This window comes from Lagopus leucura, unplaced genomic scaffold (assembly GCF_019238085.1).
Source record: "Lagopus leucura isolate 7727_CA_CO unplaced genomic scaffold, USGS_WTPT01 Super-Scaffold_100015, whole genome shotgun sequence".
In the NCBI taxonomy this organism is placed as follows: Eukaryota; Metazoa; Chordata; class Aves; order Galliformes; family Phasianidae; genus Lagopus; species Lagopus leucura.
In genome coordinates, this window is record NW_024962269.1 from 8,762,776 (window position 1) to 8,789,880 (window position 27,105).

The following is a 27,105-nucleotide window of genomic DNA, read 5'->3' on the forward strand; positions in this document are numbered from 1 at the left end:
ATAGAGTTAATTATTCTTCTGTTAGCCTTTTCCTGCTTCTCAGGAAATGTGGATGTAGTAATGACTGAAAAATTCAGCATCCTGAGACAGACGTGATCTTTTTCCAATCTTGTCCAATGCTCTATGGTCAAGATAGGAGAATGAAAAAAAGGAAAGCGAACTCTTCATAGACAAAAGGGCTTGAATCCAGTTTCAATGTTTTAAGCTCTACTTGGTTCTGTAGTCCAGAAGCAGTGTTCCTTAGAGAGGAAAGAATTTCACATGTACCATGTGTGCAGTAACTATTCCATATAAGAAACATAAATAGCTTGTAACCAGCTATCCAAACCTTGCCTTTCCAGTTTCTCCTATCTCTGACCTTGGCTAAATCAGCTAAATACCAAACAACTCAGTGTACAGCTGTTCTACTTGTGCTTTGGGTTTGGAGCAGTGACAGGACTATTGCTCGAGTGCACACAGCCAAGAAGTAAAGCTGTTATGAACTAAAGTTCACCACCTGCATTTTGCTTTGGCAAATAAGCAGTAGCCAGGGAGAAGAATAGTTAACAAAATGGCTTGATCTTCTGAAGCTGGTAATGACATTACTTAGAAGGTGCCTTGGGTAGAACAGCCTTGTCACTGGAATAAAATCAGAAATCTAAGCATGGAGGAAACATGAAGCGTAGCTACGTCTGATGCATTGCAACAGTCTGTGGCTCCCTATTGAGCACCCTGCAACTGCATCCTAACGAGCATTAGGGTTTCTGACACCAACTCTAGCTATTTCATATCAAGACCCATGCAGTGGTTGTTGCTTCATACCATCTTTACCTTGTCTAGAGTTGTCATGTAAAGTACTGAGTGCTACTCTTAAATGAAATTCATTACAATTCAGCTTTATTTGGGGAACTGAGTGATAGATGCAAACAGCACAATATTGTGGAGGGGTGGAGGTTTCTTAAAGCTCTACAGGGAGTTGTATTACTCCAAATCATTTGAGCTACTCAAAAAAAAACCATCAATAAACCAACTTTTATTTAATTTACCTATAAATATCTTAGATTTTAATATTTGTTCATGAAAAATCTCTTTAACAATAAAAAGTTCAACATAAAGATAAATATAGAAAGATATAGCAACATTTATTTCTCTATGGAGCAAAAGGTATAACAGGAGTTCAAAACTGATAAAATGTATTAAATCAGCATTAGTTTTCATCTTTTTAAAGACCTAAACAGCTTAATTTAAGAACATTAAGCTAGTGTAAGAAAATCCTCATATTAATAACTGCATCCAACTATAGAACAGATCTCAAAACTCAGAACTTAATATTTTGGTAAGATAACAGATGCAGACAAAAAAGCCAGCACTGACTGATCTGCAACATCAGCTGCTTATGCTCTTAAAGAGAAGAGGACCTGCAAGGCTCATTGAGGTTCTTTCTTTGCCATATAACCACCAGGTAAGCATTTTGGTAAACAGACGCTGAAAGAAGGGATTATGAAGGCTGACCACATGGTTTCTAAGGGCTAGAGGTCAGCCTTCAGATAGCTACAAAGCTATTAAATTAAGTACTGGCCAACAGATAGCACTCTGCCCCCACTTCCCAGCTAGACATACAAAGCAGGACTGCAGACTGCCCTTGTCAGACCTTCAGTACACAGCGACTAAGAGCTAATACTTTTAATGCACCTTTGTCATTTTGATTTTTATCAGTATTTTTCTTCCAAGCCACTTGGAATGCTGGCTTTCTGGGACCAGAGTGCTAGTATTGCTAGTTACAGTACCTTCTGTTGGAATGTTTCACATTTGCAGGATATATCTGTCAATGTTATTGTTCCAGCAAATCAGAACTAAAAGCTATGCTGCACCTAGAAACATGAAATACTGCAGTTGGTAATTTCTATGTACTAGAATAAAGAAACAGTACATTTAATAAACAAGAGGAATACATCACAGCTTGATTTGACTTGAAAAATTTTGTTACTCTAGGAAGTTCTTCAGCTAGTGATCTAGACATCTCAGCATCAGGATACAAGCAGAAACCATTTCAGATAGTCAGCACTCTTCAGGATGTGTTACTTCAGCCAACTGCTCACAACATCCCAGCTGTGACATGATCTGGCACAGGTAGTTACCCACTCTGGCTTGAAACAGAAATCGCCTTTGGAGAAACAACATACCAGAATATTGAGAAAGCTGAGACAGCCTATGCTCAGTCTCAATTATTTATCATCCTTCTAGGACATGCATCAAACAGCTTTGTGAACTGTGCACACTCTTGTTTCAGCAGGTCATGGAAATCAAATCCTTGTGACAGAGTAAAAGAGCTTCCTACAGAGCTTGTATTCTACTGATCTTCATATCAGTGATTCCAGCACAGGGTACAGTATCAGAAGGCATTATGTCATGGACAGTTTTTCTTACAAAGAGGTCAGATGGGAGATGTAAATTCCAAGATGTTTTCAAATATTGCAGAAGGTACCACCACACACTTAAGTCCAAAATGTCACTTGAGGTTTAGAAGTGTTTTCAAGTGATCATCTCCATGTCCATATTACATAATAGAACAGCTGGGATCTTCATTTTGCTGCAGAAATAAAATATCAAGACATTAGTTCTAAGAAGCATGCATTCTTTCTACAAACTTCCTATTTAATGCTAATTAAAGAAAATCAAAGCTAAATAAAAGCTATCAAGCTATCAGTACTCCGGAGTTCTGGAAGCATCAGAACTGAATTGACATGCAAATTCATGCTACTCACGTTGGAAGAGGAGCAGAAACAAAGAAGAGCAAAACATGGAAACCCTGCCTTAAAGCACTACTGTGCATTCTTTACATCATTTTGCTGTCTACAGGAAGTTAAACAACTTAGTTAATAAAAAAAAAACAAACAAAAAACTGTTATCTCAGTATTACCTACACTGCAAGAGTACAAGAGTAATCCAGCAGATGGGAAGGATGTTAGTACTTGAGTAGGAGTATTAGAATGGATTTTTACCATAAGTGGCACATAACTGTATTGTAAAGTTGCTGATAAAACAGTAAGTGTTTCATCATGAAGATAAAGAGAAGAAGTTGCTTTTGCTTTCCATCACTGATGGCAGGGCAAGCCATATTATCAGTCAACTAAAATAAAGAGCCTTCAAAATACTGAGGAGAGGCCCTGTTTCAAACACTATTTCCACCAGTACATTCAGGCATTTTGGTGTATGCCATTCAGGCTTCCAGTGCACAGCATTACAGAACAGTGTTCAGTAGCCTATTAGACAAGGTCTTATCCTTTACAGTGTGAGACTGAAAATTCGCCAGCAATGTAAGACTCTGATGGACACTAAACCAGATGGTAAAATAGATATTCAGATTCAGTTTCAAAAGAAGGACAAGGAAAGAACTAAGCAGACAACTGCCTGTTCTGAGGTACAGTTTTCTTGAAAAAGATGGTACCCCAAGGTACTTCAGCAATAACTCCACATAATATAAAGCAAGTAAAAAAAAAGCTACTGGTGTACTAATGTGCACTTGAAGAGCTCAAAATGAACTACTTCAGGCTCATATGATCAGACAGAAGCGACTCAGAGGCAATGGAGAGTCTTTCAGAGGGCATTTCAGCATCGGTTGCACCCAAAAATTAACATGTATGCTAAAACATGCTCATTTTATTGATGTGTTAATTCTGTTAGCATGATTTGTATCTGTACTTTGTTTCTACTTAGGAAATATTGAAGGAAGTATTATTTAAGAGTAAGGCACAGCTAAGGTGCTTATTTCACACACCAAAATAAGACAGTAATTTCTGAAACAAAGTTCACACTGGAGTGCCTTAAACTCACGATCAAATTTGAAAGAAACCAGTAGACAGTCAATATACCACTATAGCAGAAATGCCAAGTCACAGCCTGAAACAGTGATTGAGCACCTGGGGGGAAGGCAGGGCCAACCCGGGGGAGCTCAGGTGCATGCAGTGCAATGCATCCGAGTGACCAGAAGGGGTGGAGCCAGGATCCAGCCCTTCCCAGACCGCATTTAAGGCTTGGCAGTGGAAATGAGGGCTCTCACTGGAGATCTCTCACTGGATATCCTTGCCACCCTGCTATTATCACAGTTCTTTCCATCCCATTATAGCATTACACCCATGAACTTTGATTTCAGCATTTTAGAATCATACAATCATTAAGGTAGAAAAAGACCACTGATATTACTTTGTCCAACTGTCAACTTTTCACACCATGTCCACTAAACCAATCACTCAGTGCAACACCTCCCCTTTCCTTGAAAACTTCCAGGGATGGTAACTGGAGAAGCTGGCAGCTCATGGCTTGGATAGGTACATACTTTGCTGGGTAAAGAACTGGCTGGAGGGCCGGGCCCAGAGAGTGGTAGTGAATGGAGGAAATCAAGTTGGCAGGGGTTGATACAGGGGCCTGTTATGTTTCATATTTGTATTGATGACTTGGACAAAGTGATTGAGCTCCTGCAGTTGCCTACTGTTACCCCAGCCTATCCAGATTCACCTGTAGGGCCTTAAATTTGGTATTTTTGAAAGAAAATATTCTATTTTCTTAGTGTGAATTTGAGTCAGGTACTTTAGAACAAGTCCAGTACACTGTTTTAAGCATCAGATAAGTCACTTCATTCCCACAGAATGAAAATATTTGTTTGCATTCTGTTTTTGGAATAACAGCTTGCAAGTATATTTGCAGTGAGATAGATGTTCAAATACATAAAAAGCTGATATTCTTCTGCAATAGTGTTAATTGTTTGGTCTTTAATTATTTGATGATATTCAGCCAAAAAGTAAGAAAAGCATCAATTTCGTTTCTGATGCAAAGCCATGCAAGCTACAGCCTACATGGGACAAGAGACTAAAGCATTATTAGTGAAGCAAGCTGAGATGGCAAGCACAGTTCTCACTGATCTCACCTGCTTAAGGATGCTCACAGGAATCACTATCATGAAACCAAACAACATTTCTTTTTTCTTCTTCTTTTGGTCTGACATCAAGAAAAATGGTAAGAATTGGATTTGGGTCGTATTTGGGGAAGTATATTCACACAGTGTAAAGAAATTGGCTACCAGAATTCTTCAATTGCTTGTATTTAAGTTTCAGGCATCTTACCTGAGGTGGAAGCTCCACTTCACTTCCCATTAGTTCTTCATACTCATCATCTTGCTCACCACTTTCTTCTTCTCTGGGTACATGCATTAATTTTCTCTCTGCCAGTTCCTGCAGTACAATTAAGTCACCATCAAGGAAGCTTAAGAGTTAAGCACATCAAGGCACTTTAGTAGAAGGACAGAAACTGCAACTCACTTACCTCACCTTCATCTGTGATGAGCGTAACACCAATGTTATACCCAGATCCCCAAGACTTCTGAGACTTCCAGATCAGGTCACTAGGACCTGGGCTTACACCAGCAGCTGCACCCCAGATCTGCAAAAAGCTTGAAGTGAGACAATGTTGATTCTTCTTATTTGTAGTTACATCTGACCCATTCTAACACGTACAACTCCAAGTACTCTAATACCAAAGACATTCACTAACAAATTCAGCTACTCTCATCCCTGGCAGGCTAGTTCTTCTGTTCAAGAAGATTCAAGAATACTGATGAAGTGTTACAGACCTACCGTAACTACTTGGCCTGCCTGAAGTGTGAACTGTGAGGGGAATTTGTATGTTACATCTGACACACTCTCAAGATGTCTTCTCAGCACCCATCCGTGTAGCGGCTGATCCTGCAGAATAAGAAGTTTCTCAGCATTACAAACCAACACTATAGCACTCGTAAGTGTAAGACCCTCCTCAGTCTTAAGGGTCACTTGGTCCTTCTTCTATAAGGTGGAAGACTATATTCAATTATAAAGCTACCTTAAATTTCCAGAAGTCTCTTAGTACTGTCTTAGGTTACTCTTCACCCCAGAAATTCGGGTACATCTGTTCAATAGGGATAATATTCTAACCAGGATCATGTTATTCTTTCTAGAAGGGCTATGATAAACCAGAGATGTGTTTGACCAGCTTAACTCAGACTGCATATATGTATTTATACATATTAATCTAAGCTGTTACATATATAGTGGTCTTTGAAGGTTTAAGGCATTTCAGGCTAAGGCACCTGGGCTATCAGCTGCAAGTTTTGGAGTTCTGATAATTGGAACAACTCTGGATTTGCAGATTAAACTAGTTGAGTTATCCAATTCATTAGTGAAGACCTCTACACTGATTAGATACCATCAGTCCTAGTCAACCTTTTAGTTGTGTTTATAATTAGTAAGCTGTCATCCAGTTTACTAATCCTTATTTAGTTTCTCAAGGATATGAAGTGCTTGCAATACTTTTACCCTGATTCTAATGAGAAATAACTAAAGATGGTTGGCTTCTGCATCATAGATGCCAGTGCTCCTCTTCCAAAAGCCTGAGAGCAAGACACCTGCAGTATGAATATCACTTGGTCCTCATCTATTGGCAGTAGCCAAGTTAGTTCAAGAAACATTTGGAAAGCTCTCATCTCTTTGTAATTCCCTGTTGTAATCTCTAAGCCACAAATCAGTGCACAAGCAGTCATACTTTGCAGTGAAGGAGGAACAAAATTGAACAAGTACCTCATCAGAGTTGTTTTTAAGCCTGACAAAATTCCCATCTGCATCAATTTCTTCTATAGACACTTTTCCAGAAGATGAAGCATGCTGAACAGTCTTAAATCCAGCACTATGCTCTCTCTTTCTGGCTTTCATTTTCCTTTTTCTCCCATGCAGAAACCGTCGCCCTTCACTTGTTGCTTGAGTTGCAATGCTATGTGAAGATGCACTAGGTGATATGTTCAGCCTGGAAGGAGCAAAATAAGCATTGTAGATATTCAAGTGAATGTTATTTCCTCTCACTACTATCAGGACAGCCAAGCCTAACAGCTTCTTACCTTGAAGCTTTCCGTGAAGCCTTGATAACACTTTATTTTTGCTGGCAACAGTAACTGAGTAAGTAGCTTGTTAGGTTTGGAACACAACCCCAGACCTAAAGTTCAGAGCAAGCTTATACTGATAAGAAATTTTTAACTGCAGTTCTTTACTTACACACACTTTAATAGAAGTTATTTAAACTCTTGACCCTTAGCATTAACTCAGTTCATGTTGTTCTTACTAAGGAGTGTCTGGATAGTTAAGAGCTAGTAGTTATCATCTCCTTTCATTCATGCATACAGCCCCAAATGCTGAAGTTCTGGTTATTAAATGGATTTCTGAGCTAGCTGGGTATAGAATAAAACCCACACTGACTATACCCTTATATGCTGCATGCTTAAAGTTTTTGTGTAATTACTCCATCTCAAAGTGACATCAGCACCAAATACTGATGGATAAGGGGGAAAAGGATGGCTGTTTTAGACTTCAATACATCTTTGATACAACTCTAGGTTTTAGTACAAAAAACTTTGAAAGTAATCAGTTCTAGAGAGGGATGTCTAGTGGATTTGAACCTTCAGTTTAGTTTGTCGAGTTACTTTATCTTCATACCTGATGTGATGGATATGACTATTTATCTACAGAAGATGGTACTTGAGCTAAATGGTGATCCTCATTGCAAACAGAGTTTGTTTCTTGCATCTACTGCATTTTTGAATATACATTCAGTTCGTGCAGAGACCATGGATGGGGCAAGTCCTCACATGAAGATCTTGCTATAACCTACCTCTGTTCCTCTCCTTCCAGCATCTTTCTGTAGGCATTTATTTCCAGATCTAGAGCCAGTTTCACATCTAAGAGATGCTCATATTCTTCCAACTGTTCCTGAACCTTCTTCTGGGCTTGTGCCATTTCTTTCTCTTTTTCAGCCATACGCTTTCGATGTAGATCACGATCTTTATCCAGCATCTCCTGTAGCTCCTTCACTCTGTTCTCCAGAGCAGCATTCTAAAATTAGAGGAAAAAAAAAAAAATAATCCAAAACAATTACACTGAGTATTAGAGATGAAATATTTTGTATCGGGTATATAATACTAGGAATATACAAAAAGATAGTACCTGGCTTTGATAGTGATTAATTTCAGATGTCAGATTACCAAGTCTAAGTTTTGTTTCCATTAACTCCTCTCGAGCAGCATTGGCAAAGTCACTGTTTCTTGCTGCAGAAAGCTGGGCATTCTCCACCTATGGGTAAAGTCACTGTTAGAAATGAGTTGCTTGTGATCATCTATTTTAAATAATAAGGGGAAAAAAGTGATTTCCAGCTGCTATATGTGGAAATAGCTGTTTTACCTTATGCAGATACCAACAGGATCCAAATAAGCAAGTTTTTTATTGCTTTTCAAGGAGATTTACATGAGTTTGACATTCACATAAAAAAAAATAAAACAACAACAACATTCAGGTAGTGAGGTGCTGGATTAGGATGTTCCAGTTACAAAGCTGGAAAGACTTTGTATAGATATGAAGTCACTGGATTCTCCAGAAGAGCAATGAAGAACGCTTGGAAATTGCTTGTCAAAGCATAAGACTAGAAGATACTAAGTATGCTTAGAAAGCTCTTGTTCTTCCCCAAAAGTTCTGTAAATAAACAGTTCCTACTTCACACTCTAAGCAGCACTAAGCTATTTTTAAGGGCAAGTCAATCCTGATATTTTCCAAGAATTGAAAAAACATGCACTGAGATACATCATGCTACTACAAGAGACTTTCCAGATCTCCAGGGAACACCAAACTAGTTGGACAGAAGCATCCAAACAAATTCAGTAGGGTGTTATACTACAGGAAGTTGTAGCACGGAGGAACCCAGAAGAACCATTGAGTGAAAAATACTCCTAAGCAGATGTAGTAGATCATGCAGTTCTGCACTATCAGCACATCAATACTGTATGTTGCACTCAATCCAGGAAGCCCTGGGATCTTTCCTACAACACTATAAATAGGAAGTATGACTTCTACCTGAATACAAGGCTTACGTTAGGAAAAAAGATTGCAGACCTTTTCTGGAAGACAACTTGTCAAACTACTTCCATAGCTACCCTTCCTACTTGATACAGCGTTACAGCTTACAAGGGACACTTGTACTTTAGAAGTATACTTATAGAACTGTAATAACACAGTATGCCATGTATTTCACTAGCATTATTTTTAATGACATTTTATTCAACAATTCTGAAAATTCTTTATATTAACATAGCACACCTTGGTCCTGAATTTGTCAAACACTTATTTGTTAGTAGACTGAATGATCACCAGCTTTATTACGTCAGCCATTCCTAGCTGCTCCCCAGAGAAACAGTATTTATACTTGAACCAATTTTGGTTGGAGCTAAGTGCTGGTAGCAGTAAGTTCCGTTGTCAAACTTGATGCTGTTTCAAAATCCCGTAAGTGCCATTAGTTACCCTTCACACTTATGCCTAGAGGCTCTGCAGTGAATGCAAGGCCTCCATCAGCCACTTACTCTAGTGTGGCAAATTATATTAAGGTGCAGAGAACTTACATTGGCATCTTTATTGTTCATAGACTCACTTTTGCACTGAATGTTCGCTCCAGCTCCTCCTTGTATCCTTGAATTTGTTCTTCGTGCTGTTTTCTGAGCCCCTGCAGAGCATCTGAGAGCTTACTCTCAAATTCTCTCCGACGACCAGACTCCATTTCTGCTATTCTGCTCTCATGGACTCTTTTCATTTCCTTGAGCTCCTGGGAGAGAATAAGCAAGCCAAAACAGTTTGAGACTGTGGACTTCCTGTACCAGCTTAGCAAGAAATTCAGTCCCATAGCAGATTTGCCACTGAGTGCATGGTAATTCCTCAATTCAGAGCTTGCATGTCCTTCCACTACATCAGGAACTCACACCTCAGAAGCTGTGCTGGATTCTGCTTCTTCACTGCTAACGTTGGTTAAACTACTAAGCAAAGTAACTTGCATCTAATTTGGAGATTAATTCTCTGATCCATATTAATTTCTCTGCTTTTCTTTAGATGCATGTGTACTTCAGCTTCTTTAAGAAGTTACCTATTTTTGTTTTATTCAAAAACTTACAGCAACTGGGTTAGAAAAACTGGAGTTTTATCACTGAAATCACACACAGACTCCTTCCAGAAGGAATTTGGTTTGCATTCACTTCTAAGTTCCATATTATGTACTGACTCCTAATGCAATGCTCACGAACAGTGTTTGGTAAACTTTAAGGACGAAGGGAATGTAAGTTCTTATTGTAGCAACTGGATAGATCAGTACACTGGGAGAGGCATTACAACAGAGGTGTGATGATGGAAGGACTAGCACAATAGAAAGGTGCTATAAAGCAAGGGAAAGAGATTGCTCACACATCAGAAGATTCTAGATTTGCAGGGGAAAGCTTCAGCAAGGAGGGATCTCCAGAAAGAGATCTCTCTGCATTGGCATTCAGCCCTTCAATGAGGTCTACGAGAGGTGCAGCCAGGCTCCACCCCTTCCAGTCACACAGCTGAATTACCTTCACCTGCACTCTCAGGACTGACCAGGTCTTTTCCCCCACATGCTCAATCAGTTGTTCAGGCCATGACTCAACAGTTCCCATACACACTAAAAGATGTTAACTTAAATGATTCCTGGAGCTTGCAAGAAGCCTAAAAATCAGTGAACTTCAACTGTGATGTATGCACTTTCAATTACACAAAGTAGTACACCGTGATTGTAGTTACCTTCAGAAGTGCAGCCTGAGAAATTTCTTATATTCCAGATACCTACTGGTACTATGCCAGTTTAAAATGAAGTTGTGCACTGTCTTGAAGTCTTCCTAGTTAGATTTTATTGACTGATGGACTACCATAAGTTGACTTGCTAAGTTATCTTTCTAAGGATAAGGCACAACTTAACATTGCTTTTAAGGACATCCAAGGGTCATAGACACCTGAAAACCCTTGTTAATAAGCTAAAACATACATCTTCATGAAGACACTTCTGGAAGGTCATTTTCTCCTGCAAAGTTTTCAAATGATTTTCCAGGTCCACCCTTCTCAACATTTCACTATGGAGATGCTTTTTGGCATCTTCCAGTGACAGCTCCAGCTAGAAGAGAAAGACATAAGGGTAGTCAAAATTAAGGTTACTCTTCCAAACTAAGACAGACAACTTATTACAGGTTATTCAATTTAATTCCTACAGCAATCAAAATGCAGTAAGTGAAGTTGACTATTCTACTGGGCCAATTTCTGTGGGATCCAGCACATTTGCAATGAAATGTTATTAATTGTTATGTAGGCCAGATCTCCTGCAGATGATGTATGCAGCCCTGCACTGCACCAGCTAAGCTTTATTTCAAATGCAAAAAAAGTGCTTCTGATGAATAAGTTGTACCATCTGCAAGTATTCTTCCCTTTCACAGTACTAAGTTCTCCCAACTCCTTTCCTTACTTCCCATATAATTTTTATTGATTCTTAACATGAAAACTATTCCAAGTATAAACTTATTTTACTCAAGCTATTGGACAAAAAAGTTTTCATTGTAAAGACCCTGAAGTAGATCAATGATCATATTAAAGAATGAAGATACTGTGTTGGAAAGTACTGACAGAGTAGCAACTTAAACAGCACAAGAGCTCAAAGAAACAGTCAAGTTGTATTCGTTCTGCAGAGATTCAAGCATAATGAAGCAGGGTCCATCAAATCCTCCCTTTACTACAGGGCCTATAGCAGCTCACATTTCATCATTGTTTGTCAGTAGATGAAAATTCATAGCTACTACAGTCATAGAATAGAATTAAAGGTACTTACAACAGCTGGAAGTTTTAATGGACCAACTATTAGCAGCATTTGCTTTCAGCAAGAGGAGAAATCTTTTTTTGTCCACCTGTTACTATCACAGATAATAGCCTTTGCCTGATTTTACTTTTAAATCTCCAACTAGCTTGAGATAAAACAAGCAAATCTTCAGGAGCAAAAGCAAAGTTAAAATTCCAGGAACAAGCCTTACAGTGACTACTTGATCCTTTAACTCACGGAGGCCATTCTCCAAAGTCCGGTTCTCACTCAAAGCTGTTGCCAGGTCAGCTTCCTTTGCGTTCAGCTGAGCATCAAGATCTCTCATACGAGCCTGTGCCAGGTTCAGGTCAGCTTCTTTTTTTGAATTCCTGCAAGTGGAAGTTTCACATTCATAAGTTGCAGCTAGTGAGGGAGAATATTTGCTTTCAGTGTGTTTACCTTTAAGGGGGGGTCTATGGTTGAACTGTATCAGAAGAAAAGTTGAGACTTGTGGTGAGAGCCCAGGGCAGGCTCTATGAAATAAACCAGACAGAGTCACAGACAAGTATCATTTGTTTAACCAGAAAGATTTCTGATCCATTTTCCAGCTGATTGTGTGCAAATCCTATGCAGGATCCAGCTATTTTCCACAGCACTGCCATCAGGAACAGAGTCACATTCAGAATTGGCATTCACTGGACTGCACTCAGCTGCCACTACTGCATCAAGTCCTGAAACAAGACTCCCTTTCAGCAGGGAAGGCAGCTGAGGTGCCCGCCTGCCATTTAAGTGCACCTTTGCTGTGTCTGAGAGCCCCTGCAGCCACCTCACCCAGGTGTGAGCACGACAGCCGTGCTCCTCAGCAAGGGCCACTACCTGAAGGCGGGAGGGCAGTGTGTATGCAGCCCGAGACCGGCTCTCCTGAGGCAGGATGGCAGGCAGTGCTGGTCACACATGGCAAAACACTCCTCCTCTGCACCTGGAGGTAGCAAGCAACTTCTGAGGGCTTCTCTCTGCACCAAGTTCCTCCTCAGCACTGAAGGAGCTCTGGCTCCAGGAGGTCGCCACCTCAGCCAGGCTTGGCCTGCTCCAGCTGCCAGTTCCCGCCACACAGCAGCAAGTCTCCACACAGGCCATCCTCACAGCAGCGTCCCAGCAGAGAGGGCCTCTGCCCTCATGATGGATCACAAACTCTCCTCTCCTTCGTACCTCCACAGTCATGAGGTGAGAACAGCTCAGCTTTCTACAGAATGCCATTTTCTTCAGAAAGTTCTGGCACCTTCTGCTAGCAACCAGTTATCACCACATCCTTAGAGTTGGAGGGGATCTTTAAAGGTCATCAGGTCCAAATCCCCTCCTTCCTTGCAGATGTGAAACTGACTTACAGAGCATTCAGATACCATCTGAATGTTTATGGATTTATTCTTTAAACTTGGCACCACAATAGACAAGTGCTGGGTGCACACCATGTTCCTGTCTTTGAGAGACAGGTGTGATACCCTCCCAGTCTGCTCTGCCTTTTATTCCTGTAGTTACCTGACCTACACTGAGCTGGAGTTCCTTCCTGCTCAGAACACAGATTTGAGATTATAAAGAGTCAAGCATTCCATTTATTTTAGCAAAATCTGTTCTGCCAAGTGGCTAAGTTGTGATAATTTATACAATGAGTTTCCCAGTTGATAACTGTACAGACCAGCTGGAGAGAGTCCAAAGTCCTTCCATGGGAGGGATGGGCTCTAGAAGGCATGGGATACAAGGAAAGATGGAACAAAGTAAGGATTGTTTAGTCTAGAGAACAGAAAAGTGACAGGAGACAGAAGTCTTTTATGTGTGTAAAGACCTCTGCACAGGGGAAGGGAATCTGTTTTCCATGTCTGTTGTGGAAAAGGCAGGAAGTTGTAGGTTTAAATTGCAGGAGAAATATTTGGGTTAGATGTTGGAGGGGAAACTAATGGTAGTTCAAAACTAAAGCACAATGCCTGGGGAAACTCTGGAATCTTCATTACCTGGAATTTAAAAAGGGTCACAAAACATCTGCTAGAAGTGATGCAGGTACACCTGGTTCTGCCATAGGCCGTGAGGTATGGGGCTAGATGAGGTTCTTGCCCAAGGCCTTTTCTAGCTCTGCTATTCAAGGCATTTGTTGATCGCCTCTGTACCTCGTGACCATGATGCATAACCAAATGTTTTACTGGTAGAAGATACTTTTTGCAGAGAGAGTCTATGAATAAAGCAAGTACTGTAGTAGCAATAAGAAGAGATCATATTTCAGTTTTCCCCTTGTATTTACAGATTTCTTTCTTTTCTAGCTTAGAAGTTAACTGCTTTCCTTCTGGGACCATTACTGCTATTACTACTTGTAAGTATTATCTGTGATATTAACATGAAAAATCATACTATCAGAGTGCGTTATGAAAGTACACCTTCTAATAATCTATATATATTTATTGCAATAATGTGCAAGAATAATCCCTTACCCCAGTAAACTGTGAAGTGGACAATTTCATCTTCAATTGCAGCATTTTAAGGTTTGGCTGTGATGCAAAATGATAACAGTGAAGTTATTGGCTACCACGTATCCAATAAATTAAGGTGTCATATACTTGGCCTGGAGAATTTAAGTAATACCTGGGTTCTTTTGGTGAAATATTTAAAACAGACTTGACAAATTTACTTACAATTTCTGTTTGCTACTCTATATTTGAGAAGTTCAGTAGCAAAATACACATTTATACTCACACAGAACAGAACTATGCTTGCTGCTATCTGTAGTGCTACCGTTCCTGCTTTGACCTTCCTCAGACTCTGAATTCAACCAACTGATCTGCTTATCTGCAACTCCTCCTTCCAAAACATCTTTGGCCTACTTCCAATTACACTGTTTAAGGAAAAAAGTGGAGTGCAAGGACATTCAGTTGTTGCTGAAGGTTTAAGTCTCTTCATTAGTGATTAAGAAGAGTCAATAGTTAATGCTGTTGGGAAATTATCTAGTGATATTCCATCCCATAAGAGTTCCAGGTTATTTACGGAATATATATAAAGAGCATGATACCCTCAAAAGATTTTGCTCCCAGTCATCTGAGATATTTGCAATTAGACTGCCCAGTTAAGTAACAGTTAATACTAGGACTTCAGTCCAGTCCATCCAGAAAGCTGCATGTACAATGTATCATTTCCCAGGGGTTGTAAAGTTAACCACTTTAAAACCCAGTTACTCTAAAGAAGTAAATTAGTCTGGAGGATTACATACCTGCCAAGCCTAAAGCTTTTACAAACAAAGCCACTGAGTTATACAAACACAAAGAGCAGCAGAAAGATCTCAGAACTGGCATTAGCCTTTTCCTCACTATCCAATCAAGTGGCTGGTTAGATTTATGAAACAAATTTATGAGCTAAAACCCAGCATGAATGAAACAAACCCAATAACTTCCAAGCAGCTGAAAACCAAAGCTTAGAGTAAAAACATGTTTCATTCCCAAGTAGAACAGCTACTTAAGTCCTACTGAATCAGTAGAAGGCAGAACTTGCTTCATACTATAAATACTAAAAGAAAAAGCTGTTACTGAACAGTGCTATGACAACACTTCATAGCAAGACTTAGAGGAAGGAGGGAAGGAACTGTGGATACACAAGTTACTGAAAGTCTGTAATTCATTTAGTAGTACAATAGGGCATTGAAATAACTGCATACTATACGTAGTTGTATATAACCAGAGAATGTTTACTGTGGTTTTATTCTTGTTCCCTCCTCTTTACTGTCTACTTTCTTCGAGTGCACTTACGTTGGACCATTCCCTTATTCCCCACTTAAGGAAACTAGACAGCAAATTGATTCCAGGCAAGATATACTGGTCATGAAAACATCAAGCCTGAAGTGACAGGCAGGTCGTGCTAGGATAGTTTCTGTGCAGTAGCAGCCTGCAGCAGGAAGGTTATCCTGCTCACAGGACTGTCTGCTCTGTGTATTCCCCCTGGAAATGTCTAAGGGAATAACCCCCAAAGAGAGGTGAACTGACTCTATTCTGAGACTTACTTCCCCTAGCCCCAATAACTTTCTAGATGCCTTCCAGCACAGCAGCTTCTTGGTTGTTTATGAATCACAGGTGCAGTACTAAATGCAGTCAGCTGGGCATTCAGGCAGTACTGGGTCCATAAGGCCTCCCAGCTCCCCAAGCTCTGAGGGAACCCCATGCCCATTACCAGGGAGCTCTAAGGAGCCCAGCAGCACCAGTGTAGAGGTATCACAGCAGTGCCCCTGCAGGGCACACATTAAGACTCCTCCAGGCCCAAATCACACCAACCCCACGTTACCATCCAAACATTTGGGGCCTCACCAAGACCTCACTGCTCTGACAGCACAGAGCCTTCCTCCCGGCACGGGTCCCGGTAAGCAGCATCACCTGCTTCTCCTCGCCCCGAGCAGGGGGTGCCTCCCGGGGAGCCCCGCACCGATCAGGGCCGGCCAGGAGGGCCGGGCACCGACCTGCTGTGCAGCTGCCGGTGCTCCTCGCCGATCTTGCCCAGCTCCACCTGCAGCGCGGCCCGCTCAATAGCGATGTCATCCAGCGCACGGCGGGCGTCGGCCAGCTCCGCCTCGTAGCGGAGCCGCAGGCAGCCCAGCTCCCGGCCGCTACCCGCCTCCAGGTCGACCAGCCGCTGCTGCAGCACCGACTTGTCGGCCTCCAGAGTCCGCACCCGCTCGATGTAGGCGGCCAGGCGGTCATTGAGCTGCCGCAGCTCCTCCTTCTCTTGCAGCCGGCTGAGCCGCGTCGGGCTGATCGGAGAAGCGGCGGCGGCGCCGCGGCTGCGGCTCCCGCTCGCCGGCGTGGATGACAGCGGCGTGGCCATGGCAGCTCGGCCCGAGCCCCGCCGCTCCCAGCACCGCCCCGCGCAGGGCACCCGGCACCGCCGCCGAGTATAAATAGCGGGCAGCTGCCGCCGCGGCCTCCGGAGGTGGGCAGCTTAAAGGGCTACGGCTGCGCCCCGGGGCGCTGCGGCTCCCAGTGGATAATCTCTGCGTTTCGTTTTGGGTTTGCTCTATTTTCTATACACTCTTTGCCATATCTCGTTAGTTTAGCGGCGCTGATCGCAGAGGGCCGAGGAGGAGCCGCTCGGAGCTTAGCGTTGTTAAATACTCTGCGTCGTTAAACAGGGGTCGGGTCATACAGTCCCGAGTTTGGGAGGACGGATGCAGCACAGCTGCTGCTAAGCTCGGGCACACTGCGGCTCTGCGCTCTGCTTCTTCTGCCTGGGTCTTGCAGTTTGCTCAGCTGACGGCAACAGTCCCCTATCTTTGTTTGTTTGTTGCTTATCGGCGTTTTAAGGCTTCAGGCCCGGCTGTAGTACGTCGGAGCTACAGTGTTTCATCAGAAAGCTGATGTAAAGAGTGAGAAGGGGAGGAGAGAAAGTCAGGACAAACGTGTGAAGCGGCTACAAACGTTCGTGCCAATCACACTAAAAAAAATCATTGTGCAGTAGGAAAGTTGTTTTGGCACCTGTCCTGTGATAGTTGCTACTTATCTCCAATAGCAAATTAGCTACTCCTTTTCATTTTCACTTACATTTTGGAGAGCAGGTGCTGCATGGATCTCAATGAATACGAGCATAAATATCTGAACTGTAAATTACGGGGTTTGTTGCAGCAGTTAGAAGAAAGTTCCCTTAAGAGCTTAGGCTAATGCTATTTCCTGCAAAGGCAAATAGCCTTTGCCTATCTACACCATTTATGCAGTCAGGAATTTCTTTGGGCACCCTTCATTTCTTTTTATTTTGCCTGCTCTTTGTCCTAGGCCTATATTCTACGGTATGTTTCATTGGTTTGGTTGGCTTCCTTCTAAGCAACACTTCTCAGCTGCTGCTGTCCCAGAGGCACCAAGAAGTCATTAGATGCTGTGCTTTCACGCTGGAAGCATCTCATATTCTGTTGCTGCTTACTTCCAGTGTCCTAGCAAGGTGGTATTCACTGCAGTCTGAGTGTGTGCTGTTCTGCTGTTGTCAGAGAGCAAGTTGCAGTTTCAGGCTGATATGCTTGATTCACCATCTCAGGCTGTGCTGTTTGTATTTTCCTCTTACGCTCTCTGATCTTTACAGCTTGATTCTACACAAGCAGGTGAACTCCTGCATTTACAGTCTAAATTGTATGACTTGTACTCTCCTAAATACAGCTTTGGTGCCTTAACATCTTCTTAGAGTTCACTAAAAGGAAAGATGGATGTTATGAATGTTGTAGAGGTAAGTTCTAACCAGTCTCCAGGTCCAGAGGCACATCCCATGGACAACAATGAAGTTGGCTCCAAGACAGTAACTAGGAATTTTAGAATTAGGCTATGGGTGCCCTGGTAGATGAAGTAGAGGAAGGAACTGGAGAAGATATGGAAAGATGTTCATCAGGAGGTTATCCCAACTTCCTTACACATTTGCATAAAAAGTGTCAAGGCTACAAATGTATGCAGCACAGTAGTGGTGTATGGCCAGACTGAGCTCTGGTTCTTGTCCTAGCAATAGCATGAGGAAATTATTTTCTGCAAAGCAGTTCCAGTCTTTTTATTTTGCTATAACAAGTACTTGTTTGTTCTTCACTGCCAGTAGAAAACTCAAGTCAAGAAAAATAAAATGTATAATTCAAATCTGAATACGTACCTCTAAGACCAAGATAGGTATGTCTGAGGGCATACTTCAGCTTTGAAACCTCAGTCCTCCAAAAGCAACACTGTGCTCATAGATCCTTGTCATGTTTGACAGTTGCATGCACTGGCCAGCTGTTCAAATACATTGTATGGGTTTGGAACAGACACAGAACAAAGCTAGAAATTGCTATTCCAAGAATATTTTTCTTGCCTGCCAGGGCTTTGTAGCAGTACAAACAAAAACAGCTGGAAGAAATAGTCCAAAAATAGTCTGAGCCAGTTTTATCTGTTGTATGAAGGCATCTTAGCAGTGTGTTAGTGGAATCCAGTTACTGGTTCTTTTTCATGCTGTCTTTTTTTTTTTTTCCTCCTTTTTTTTTTTCTTTTTTTTCTAGGACTGTATCTGCACTGCTTAGACCACAAATGGAGCTGAGGAATTCTTACAGAGATAACCCTATGCCATTTTTTCCTACTGTTTCTAGTATAAAGATGTCAGAACTATATTAGGATTAAGAAGAGATATAGAGCATGTCCGGAAAAGCTGTAGGAAAAGACTTATCAGGCTAAAGCACAGTAAAAGCTTTTCTACAAATAGTTTATTTACAGAAAAATGTAGATATAAGAGATCTGGACAATGTTGTAGATCATACTAAATTGGAATTAGAAAAAAAATGCAAAATATTCATGGGCTTTTTTAAGCATCTTTTTCAGATCTTAAGTTGCTAAAAGTCACTGGAAAGAAGAAAAAAAAAATGGAGTGGTAAAATAAGAGCCAGAAAACATCAACCAAATTTTTTGCTTTCCCTTTCCTTATACATCTGCTAGCCAATTTTCCCCATGTGATCTGCTAAATTAGTTCCAAAATGCTGTTAGGGTTCTGAGTTCATTAACATGCCTTAATGGCCCTGCCTTCCTTCACCTGGGCCACACACCCACACCTCTGCTCCTGGGCACAGGAACTCCATGGCTCTCTGATTGGGATGGTTTTCCTTTTGTGAGCTCAGCTGATGGGTAGATTGATTTTTAGGTTATGTTTATGTTTCCTTTTTTTACTGTAGTTCTCTCTGAGGTCTTTGCTCATTATTGTTGCTCTTTCCAGCCTTTCTGCTCACCTTGCCCAGGAGTTGGTGCAGCTGTGCTCTGCTGACCTTGCTCTCTGACCTGGCTCTGGTCCCTCCTGGGAGGGCAGTTTGTTGGAGCCCTGACTGCTGTAGTCGTGGGTGAGTCCAGATTGGTTGACAGAAGCAGCATTTTTTAGATGCCTTTATGACATGATATGGAATGTTTAAATTTATGTCTACTTTTTAAGTCTTAAATACTTTTGGGACACATTTCAGTAGCTTTTCAGTGTTTTTTTTTGTTTGTTTGTTTCTGACAATCATTCTCCCTATTCGTGAGTGTCTCTTCCTAAATATATTTTGGAAACAAAGCAAGGTGTTACTGGACAACCTTCAGCTTTCGTGGCAATTCAAGGAGTCTGCATCTGCAGCAGTAGTGCTATTTAAAAAGTAAAACATAAGAAGAGCCCTTTGCCAAGCAGCTTATTTATAGGCAGATGTTAGTGACTCACACACGCCTGGAGCTGATGAAACCAGATTGAGTCCCGTTAGCCTGCAGATGGTTGAAGGCTACGGTCAACAGCAGCACTGTGGATATGGAGGCAATGTGAGAGAATTGCTGTCTGCCTACCAGAAAGGTAGAAGGGCAATTACTGTTTCTGTAATGTTAGCAATAATATATAGAGGAAGGCATTTTCTCTGCCTGAGATATCTGCAAGAGTCATTCTTCCATGCAGTACTTCAGCTTCTGCTCCTGCTTCTCTAACTAATTAAGTAGCACAAGTCAGCCAGCTCACAGTGGCTTTTGCCTGTGTTGGAATAACGCTCTTCCAGCAGCTGATAGATCATAAAAGGATAGAAGTGTATTTTGAGCATCGTGAAATAATTTGTAGTGTAGTTAGATGCAAAAGTAAACAATAAGTTTTGTTTAGTAAAAGATATCATATGGATAATATATCTGTTAGTTATGTTTTGTAGTTAATAACTGATAACATTAGGCTGTCTTATTTTCACTGGCGAACAAATTCCATCTGCATGTACAAATGCAGAGAGTCACAGAATCACAGAATATCTTGAGTTAAAGGGATCATAGAATTGAGTTGCAAGTGACCCTCAAAGGCCATCTGCTCTAAATCCCCTGCAGTGAACACAGCACCTGCAGCTGATCCGGTGCTCAGAGCCACTCGAGTGTCTCCAGGGATGGGGCACAGAGCCCAACTTCTGGCTCCACACAGGACTACCCAAAACTTCATCCACATTCCTGATAATGTCGTCCAACCACTCCTTGAACTCTGGCAGCTTGGTGCCATGACCTCTTCCCTTAGGAGTTAATTTCAGTGCCCAACCACGCTCTCAGAGAAGGAGCTACGCATTAGGAACACCTTATATTGGTACAGCAATGACTAGAATCTGGCTTGCTGTCTGAATGTACCTGCTCTTGTCCAGTCTTACATAGAATGTATCTCAATTTCTCTAAGGGGTGTCTACACAGAATGAGAAAAAAGAGGTCATAGCTGAGGCACAGGTCTGCAATAATACAGTCAGTCTATAGATTTTACTAATATCAGCAGCAGACTGAAGAAACTTCAGAAAATTTGACATTCTCTTACAGAGCCAGCAAAGGAGAACAGAAAAGTGGGAAATAAGTTGCGTGGCTGTCTGTTTGTTTTCCAGCAACTATGTATCTCCAAAATGTCAGTGCGGAGCTTCAGAAAACTTTTCCTCTATCCACCAAGTTTTTCTAACCTTTTGTTATCCTCGTTCACTGTCAAGTAGGCTGTATTCACTTCTGTCATCACTGCATCTTAATAAGAACTAGTACATCTGCTGGCTCCCACAGGAGCCAGGAACCTCCTCTGATCCTCCACAACTAAGTCAAATCTGAGTCCCTTGTGACAATGAAATCACTTCCACATCTTTTAGTAGAATATAATAACAAAGTGATCTCCATTATTTTTTTTTCCCAAGCAAGGCTGCTGAGTTGTATTGCATTCATTTTGGAGAGAGCAGATAGCTTACCCTGCTCCTCTTGCACTTGATCCGGTACCTTCACATGAACCTCTTGGCTGCAGCCAGCCTGTGCTGAGGAAAAGGGATGATTTTCCTCTGGTAGATTCAGAGTTCTGTCTCTTAATGAAGACTGTAGTTGTGCAACTCAAGAAATCAGAGCAATTGACAGAGTGGCAGAAGAGCTTGATGGGTAGAACAGAAGAATCAGAAATGGGTTTCAAATTTGTTTTCTCTCCTCATATTTGCTTTGAACTTGAAAGTATAGATTGGCCCAGGAATTCTGTCTTAAATGAAGACACCATCCCGCTTTCTCTTTTGAGCACAATGTTTTTTTGCTGCTTTGTTCTCACCTGCACAAGCCAAGAGCAGTGCACAAACATTTTGTAGTGGGTTTTGTTATAGCTTTTCTGTGTTTGTAATTTGCCATACAGACTGTATGCAAGACAGTGCGAATCTTGTTCTTGTTATTGCCAACCACTTGATGCACAGTGTCACTTATTTCCTGAAGCTATTTTCCAATGGCCTCATTTCTGGTTCTTGCTTTTTTTAGTCTGCTTCAACTCCTACCCATATTTATTACTTCCTTTGGCTTTGCTGCATTTTCCTATATTAATCATTCATCCATGCTTTCATAACTGCATTGTCTTTGTCACTCGAACTCCTCCCAGTAAGGTATTTCTTCCAAACTTTCCTGTTTTTTTTTTTTCCCCCTAGTCTATCTCACTGTTCTCTCCTTCCATATCCATACTGGTGTGTATCAGGACACATAGTGACATGTGGCAGCTGTCTTGGGATTTGGTCATCTGCTTTGCTGTTTCCTACCCTACCTGCAATGATCTACTGAGGAAAACCAGTTGTCACACTGAGTTTTGTGTGATGTTCATGACATGCAACGTAGCCCATCCCTTCAGAGGCTCTGCTTAGGCACCAGGTGTTGCTTATTTCACTGAGCACTCAATGATGTTTTATTCTCAGCAAACACAGAAGTAAAGGACATCAAAGCTTCCGAGGAAGGTGGGTTGTTGTCATTGTTGCATGAGAAGAAAATGGCAGATAAGTTCAAGAACTCACATTTGGCATTCCCACAGTCCTCAGAGGGGCTCTATGTAGGTCTGTATATGTGTGTGTGTTTGTATGTATACGTGTATCTATTATAGTCTATTTTGCAAACTAGGGGAGGAGAAAGTCCAAATAGACTAAATAAATTTTACCCCTGCAATTTTTCATTTTGCCTTATCTGCATACAAATGTATGTATTTTCATGTATTTTATATTAAAGCATTTGTATCTTTTAAATATTTTTCAATTATGCCCACAACAATCACGTGAAAATATAGGCATCAAAATTGCATAATGATTATGTGACTGTGTTAAAAGTAGATCTCAACATGTCTATCCCAGCATTTTTTTAGGGCTATGAACTGAAAACTGAACTGAAAAACAAACTATGTATATTCCATCTGAAACAAAATGTGTTTGTTCTGGAAAGTCATGAAATTTAATGCATCTGCTACTACTGTACAGGATCATAAATATGCAAATGCACCACAAGTTGTTTTGCTTGAAGATAAAATGGAATTTGAGAGACAAGGAAGGGTAAATATTCAAACCCTTACAGTAGTGACCATTGGTTTGCATTGTATTTATTAATAATGGATTCAGCTGAACAAAGCTGAGAGGAAAACAGAAATTTGCTATAATGTTTTGGTCTACACATAAGTATGCTTTTATTTTTCGTGAAGCCACAAGGCTTTTTTTCTCCTTGCTGTTCTGATGGAGGTGTTTCCAAAGCCCAGGGCAGCCATCAGCATGGAACACTGGGGTTCCTTCGCACTTGGGAATGAAAGGCACAGTGCCACAATGAACTTTGTGCCTTTGCTAACAGAGGCTTTACTCTCCACAGCATGTAATGTTTGTGAAGTGTGACAGTGCAGGATTGCTCTCTCCCCCAGAGAGCTTGTTATTTCAGGGTAAACAGGCGCCCTGTACAAACATGATGCGGGGTCAAAGAACTGATTATGCCCTATCAGGGTTCTCAGGACTCTCGTTACAGGAAATTTAACATTTTCCTTTTATTAGTCAATCAGGTGCAGCTCTATTACTGATAACTTTGAGGCCTCCAACCAAAATTCACTTTCTGCATGGGGCCTCAGCAGGATACTTCCAGCTTTGGTATTCATTAGGCTTAATCCTGATTTATGAGCCAAATGTTGTTCTGCACTGTTTCAGTGGATTTTGAATTTGTAGTTTAGCCAAACACATTTTCCCTGAGTAGTACAGACTTTTGTTAGGATGTAAAAATGGCCTTCGTGATCATCAGATTGGCTTAGCTGAACTTGCTTTGAGAGAATGTTTATATTTAGTGGGGTCTGCTGAAGGTGTACACCTGCATTTCAGGACAGAGGTAAATAGAGACATGCATTTTTCTAGATTTGAAGGCTTTGTGTTCAGGTTTTCCAAGAGTGGAATCTGATGATTAGCATCTGATCAAACATTCTTTATTTACCAGACCAGAGATGTAATTTGCTTCAATTTGGCCCGTATCTGTATCCTCAGGCAGGGTTTTATTTCCCTCCTTTTCTGCTTGCAGATGAAGACTTTTGTTGTCACGATTGAATGTAAATCAATCAATAACAAAATGCTAGTGACTGTAGCCAGTACTAAAGACACCTGGCCTTAAGTACATAGAAAGCAGAATAAGACCATCGTACTTCCAACCAGGTTCTTCATGAGACTGTGCCAGCTGTACAGATGGATGAGATCATGATTGTATTCAATGAAATAAGTGCAAATGTCCATATCTCTCAATTCTGTGAAGTAAAGAGCTTTACAGCTGTCATATTTAATGTCGTTTAAATGATGTGTATTTTAGAGAACAGCAAAAGAAAAGCATATGTAATAGAAAAACATTATTAATAGTGAGAGATAAATACTGGAGTTACGTATGTGAACTCTTGTGAGATTCACTGTAGTTTCCTGTTCAGAAATCTTTTAGCAGCTCTGCCAGACTAACATGGCATGAGTGTCAGTCAGAACAACGTGTGACAGGCTTGCTAATAAGCAGTACTCAAGGACCTGATGCTGGACGAGGAGCTTTGCAAGCAGTTGGAAAGACAGAATAAATCATTCCTTGAAGAGTTTACAATCCATCGAGGTTATGGACAGTGAGCAGAAAGGAAGTAAATTGTTCCCTTAGAAGCAATGATTTCATGTAATGGTTAATTAGTTTATTAGGATTGCTGACAAACTCCTCCAGAGTTGAAAATGAGCCGTCTGGAACCTGTAAGCTTGTGGCCTTTAACTTTGGAACACATACTGAAGGAGTCTGCCATGGGTGCTCAGAATTCTGAAGTGGTTTTGTCTGACAGATCTTGTCTGAACTCCTGGGTTTCATTCACCTTTTGCCTGGCTCAGCAGAAGGGATAATAGAGATCTCCAGCAGGGGTTGAAATCCCAAACCTGTCATGTTCACTGAAACCTAGGGATGAGACTGCAGATGGTGGGGGATGAGGCTGAGGTGAAGAAATCAGAGAAACAGGAGACAACAAGTGGCTGTGATGTGAGAGTGGGCTCCACATAGAGGAACGTCTGCACTGAAAGTTGTCAAAACAACTGTATAGTGTTTCAGCAGTAGGTGAAAGTAATAGCAGTACAAAGATAAATACTGTTAGTTCTTGGGCTGCTGCTTGTCTTGCATGCGTGCATGCATGCGCGCACACACAAAGATTTCTATGTAATAAAAACAAACAAAAAAAAACCAACATGAGAAAACCCCAAAGCCAAACCACGTAAAAAACCCCCAACCATGGAGGGTGATGGAGAATGAGACTAAAACTGCTGTCTATAGATCAGGCAAGACATATTGCTGGTCACTGTTGTGCCATGTGTACCGTTATTTATTCTAATGCTTTCTGAAAATCATCCTTTGGGCTTGGGGAATGCTTGCAGTTGTTTACCTCTGTTTTCTTGCATGCTTTGTACATCCAGACATAGAACTTATAACTTAAGCCCAAAATCATGCAAGGAATTAAGTGTGTGACACAACAGCAGCCCCACTGAAATTGGTGTGCCTGCTGGAGCTGTCTGAGCTGGTCTGCTCCCTACTACTCATTTCTTCTCCAATTAATTGCAGGAGATGAATGAGTGTTTCTAAGACTTGCAAACATGATGTTTGATTATCTTTTGTGTTTAGCCAAGCGAGTGAGGAGAAGCAATGTTGTAGGAAGCTATCAGAGTAAGGAGAAAGTAAAGAATGCAGGCAAGAAGCGCTGAAAGAAAAACAATAATGCTGATCAGCATTTAAATTCAGGAAACTATTAGAATCTCAGGGCCCAACTCTGTGATGTTATCTGCGGCTAACAGCTATGCTATGAGGGCAGCTCATGTCCCAGCGACCCGGAAGAAGGGAAGGGTCGTGCGGTGCCCAGCGGTGCCCAGCGGTGCCCAGCGGTGCCCAGCGGTGCCCAGCGGTGCCCGGGGGCCGCTCCGTACCCGCGCCGTCCCTTTGGCTGCCGTCCTCGCCGCCGACTTTCAGCAGAGGGCACTCTGTTCCTAACGATGGAGGAGGCGCTTTCCCTCGCTGGTGAGAAACCTCAACACGCTGGAAAAGTTTCCAGCGCAACATATTTGAACAAACTCTTCATCGGTTATGTTTAGTTCGCCGGAGCGTATTTTTAACTTCGGTGGCAGGGATAATAGCCCTTTTTCTGTGTGTTGCTCTTAGACTCGACGAAAGCTCGGGACGCCAGTGGAAGCCGCAGCGCAAAGGTAGAGGATTTTACCCCGTTACTGCTTAGCGACTGAGAGGGGAAGGCGAGCGGAGCTGTCGGATGAGACGTACTTGTCAGATTTACAGTAGGAAACCTAAAAATATCGCGGAGGGCAGCGTGATTAAAGACCTCCTCGGCGTGCGAGCGGATCTGCAGCTGTATTGTCCGAGTCGCTTGGAGATGAGACGCGGGACGGTTGCGGTTTTGGAAGCTGCTTCGCATCAGCTTCGGGGGCTGACTTCACGGTAGCGTTCGCCCCTCGGGGGAGGACGAACCGCCCGGTCCCGGGCTGCCGGAGCCAGCGCCTCCGCAGCCGGGGGGAGCCGGGCCCCGCTGGCCGCCCGCCCGCTCGCTCTGCCCGGGGAGGCCGGGGCCGCGAGGGGGTGCCGGGCTGCGGCGGCGGCGGCGGGTGGCGGCCCCGCACCGCAGGTGGAGGCGCCCGGGCGCTTCTCGCCGGGGCCGGGCTGCGGCGGCGGCGGGAGGGGCGGCCCGCTGCCAGCAGCCTGTAGGACCTCGGTGAACTGGCGGCGGTGGGCCGGAGCCTGGCGTGAGGGAGGGGCCGCCGCTCGCGGTGCGGGATGCCGTATCCCCGACGCCGTGACGGGCGAGGCTCTCCCCTGACCCGCGAGCGGGAAGGAGGCGCCGGCGGAGCCGCTCCCCTCCGACCCCGGCACCGGCCGGCGCTGCGCTCCGCGCCGAGCCCGGCGCCGCTCCAGGTGGGTGAGCCAGGGGGCGGCGGGCGGCGCGGGCGGCTCGGGAGCCCCGGGAAACCCCGGCACCTGAAGGGTACCGGAGTGCGGGGTGTTGGGCTGGAGCTCGGCTGTGCCTGGCGAGGGGAGGAACCGTCTCTAGCGCATGGGAGACTGAAACTTTTGAATGACCAAAGCATTCAGGAGCGTGGAAGGTTGGAAGTAGGTGGATGGAAAGAGGGTCTCTTCTCTTCTCTTCTCTTCTCTTCTCTTCTCTTCTCTTCTCTTC

At 42.6% G+C, this 27,105-nt stretch overlaps 2 protein-coding genes across 9 annotated transcripts in view; one reads left to right on the top strand and one right to left on the bottom strand.

The window, feature by feature from the left end:
* Window positions 1-1,102: 1,102 nt before the first annotated feature.
* LOC122182369 (lamin-L(III)-like) lies at window positions 1,103-16,512 on the bottom strand. Of its 2 annotated transcripts, XM_042875554.1 has the most exons (12): window positions 16,148-16,512; window positions 11,897-12,053; window positions 10,867-10,992; window positions 9,469-9,639; window positions 7,998-8,123; window positions 7,666-7,886; window positions 6,585-6,807; window positions 5,610-5,717; window positions 5,299-5,415; window positions 5,100-5,207; window positions 4,904-4,974; window positions 1,103-2,569 (listed from the first exon to the last, which is right to left on the bottom strand). In XM_042875554.1, exons 1-11 carry the CDS (start codon window positions 16,510-16,512, stop codon window positions 4,933-4,935), a joined length of 1,764 nt encoding a protein of 587 aa, XP_042731488.1. In that variant the 3' UTR covers window positions 1,103-2,569; window positions 4,904-4,932. The 2 variants fall into 2 exon arrangements, with proteins under 2 accessions (XP_042731488.1, XP_042731489.1); XM_042875555.1 differs by lacking the exon at window positions 4,904-4,974.
* ADAMTSL3 (ADAMTS like 3) overlaps window positions 14,015-27,105 on the top strand; it is a 192,005-nt gene continuing 178,914 nt past the window's right edge. For 2 of the 7 annotated variants that reach the window (XM_042875545.1, XM_042875546.1), the window contains exons 1-2: window positions 25,862-25,940; window positions 26,082-26,125. The gene's annotated coding sequence lies outside the window, so the exon portion shown is untranslated. Of the gene's footprint in view, window positions 14,024-25,850; window positions 26,373-26,821; window positions 26,844-27,105 lie in introns of those variants that run through there. The other 5 variants (XM_042875547.1, XM_042875549.1, XM_042875553.1 and 2 more) reach the window with 5 other exon arrangements.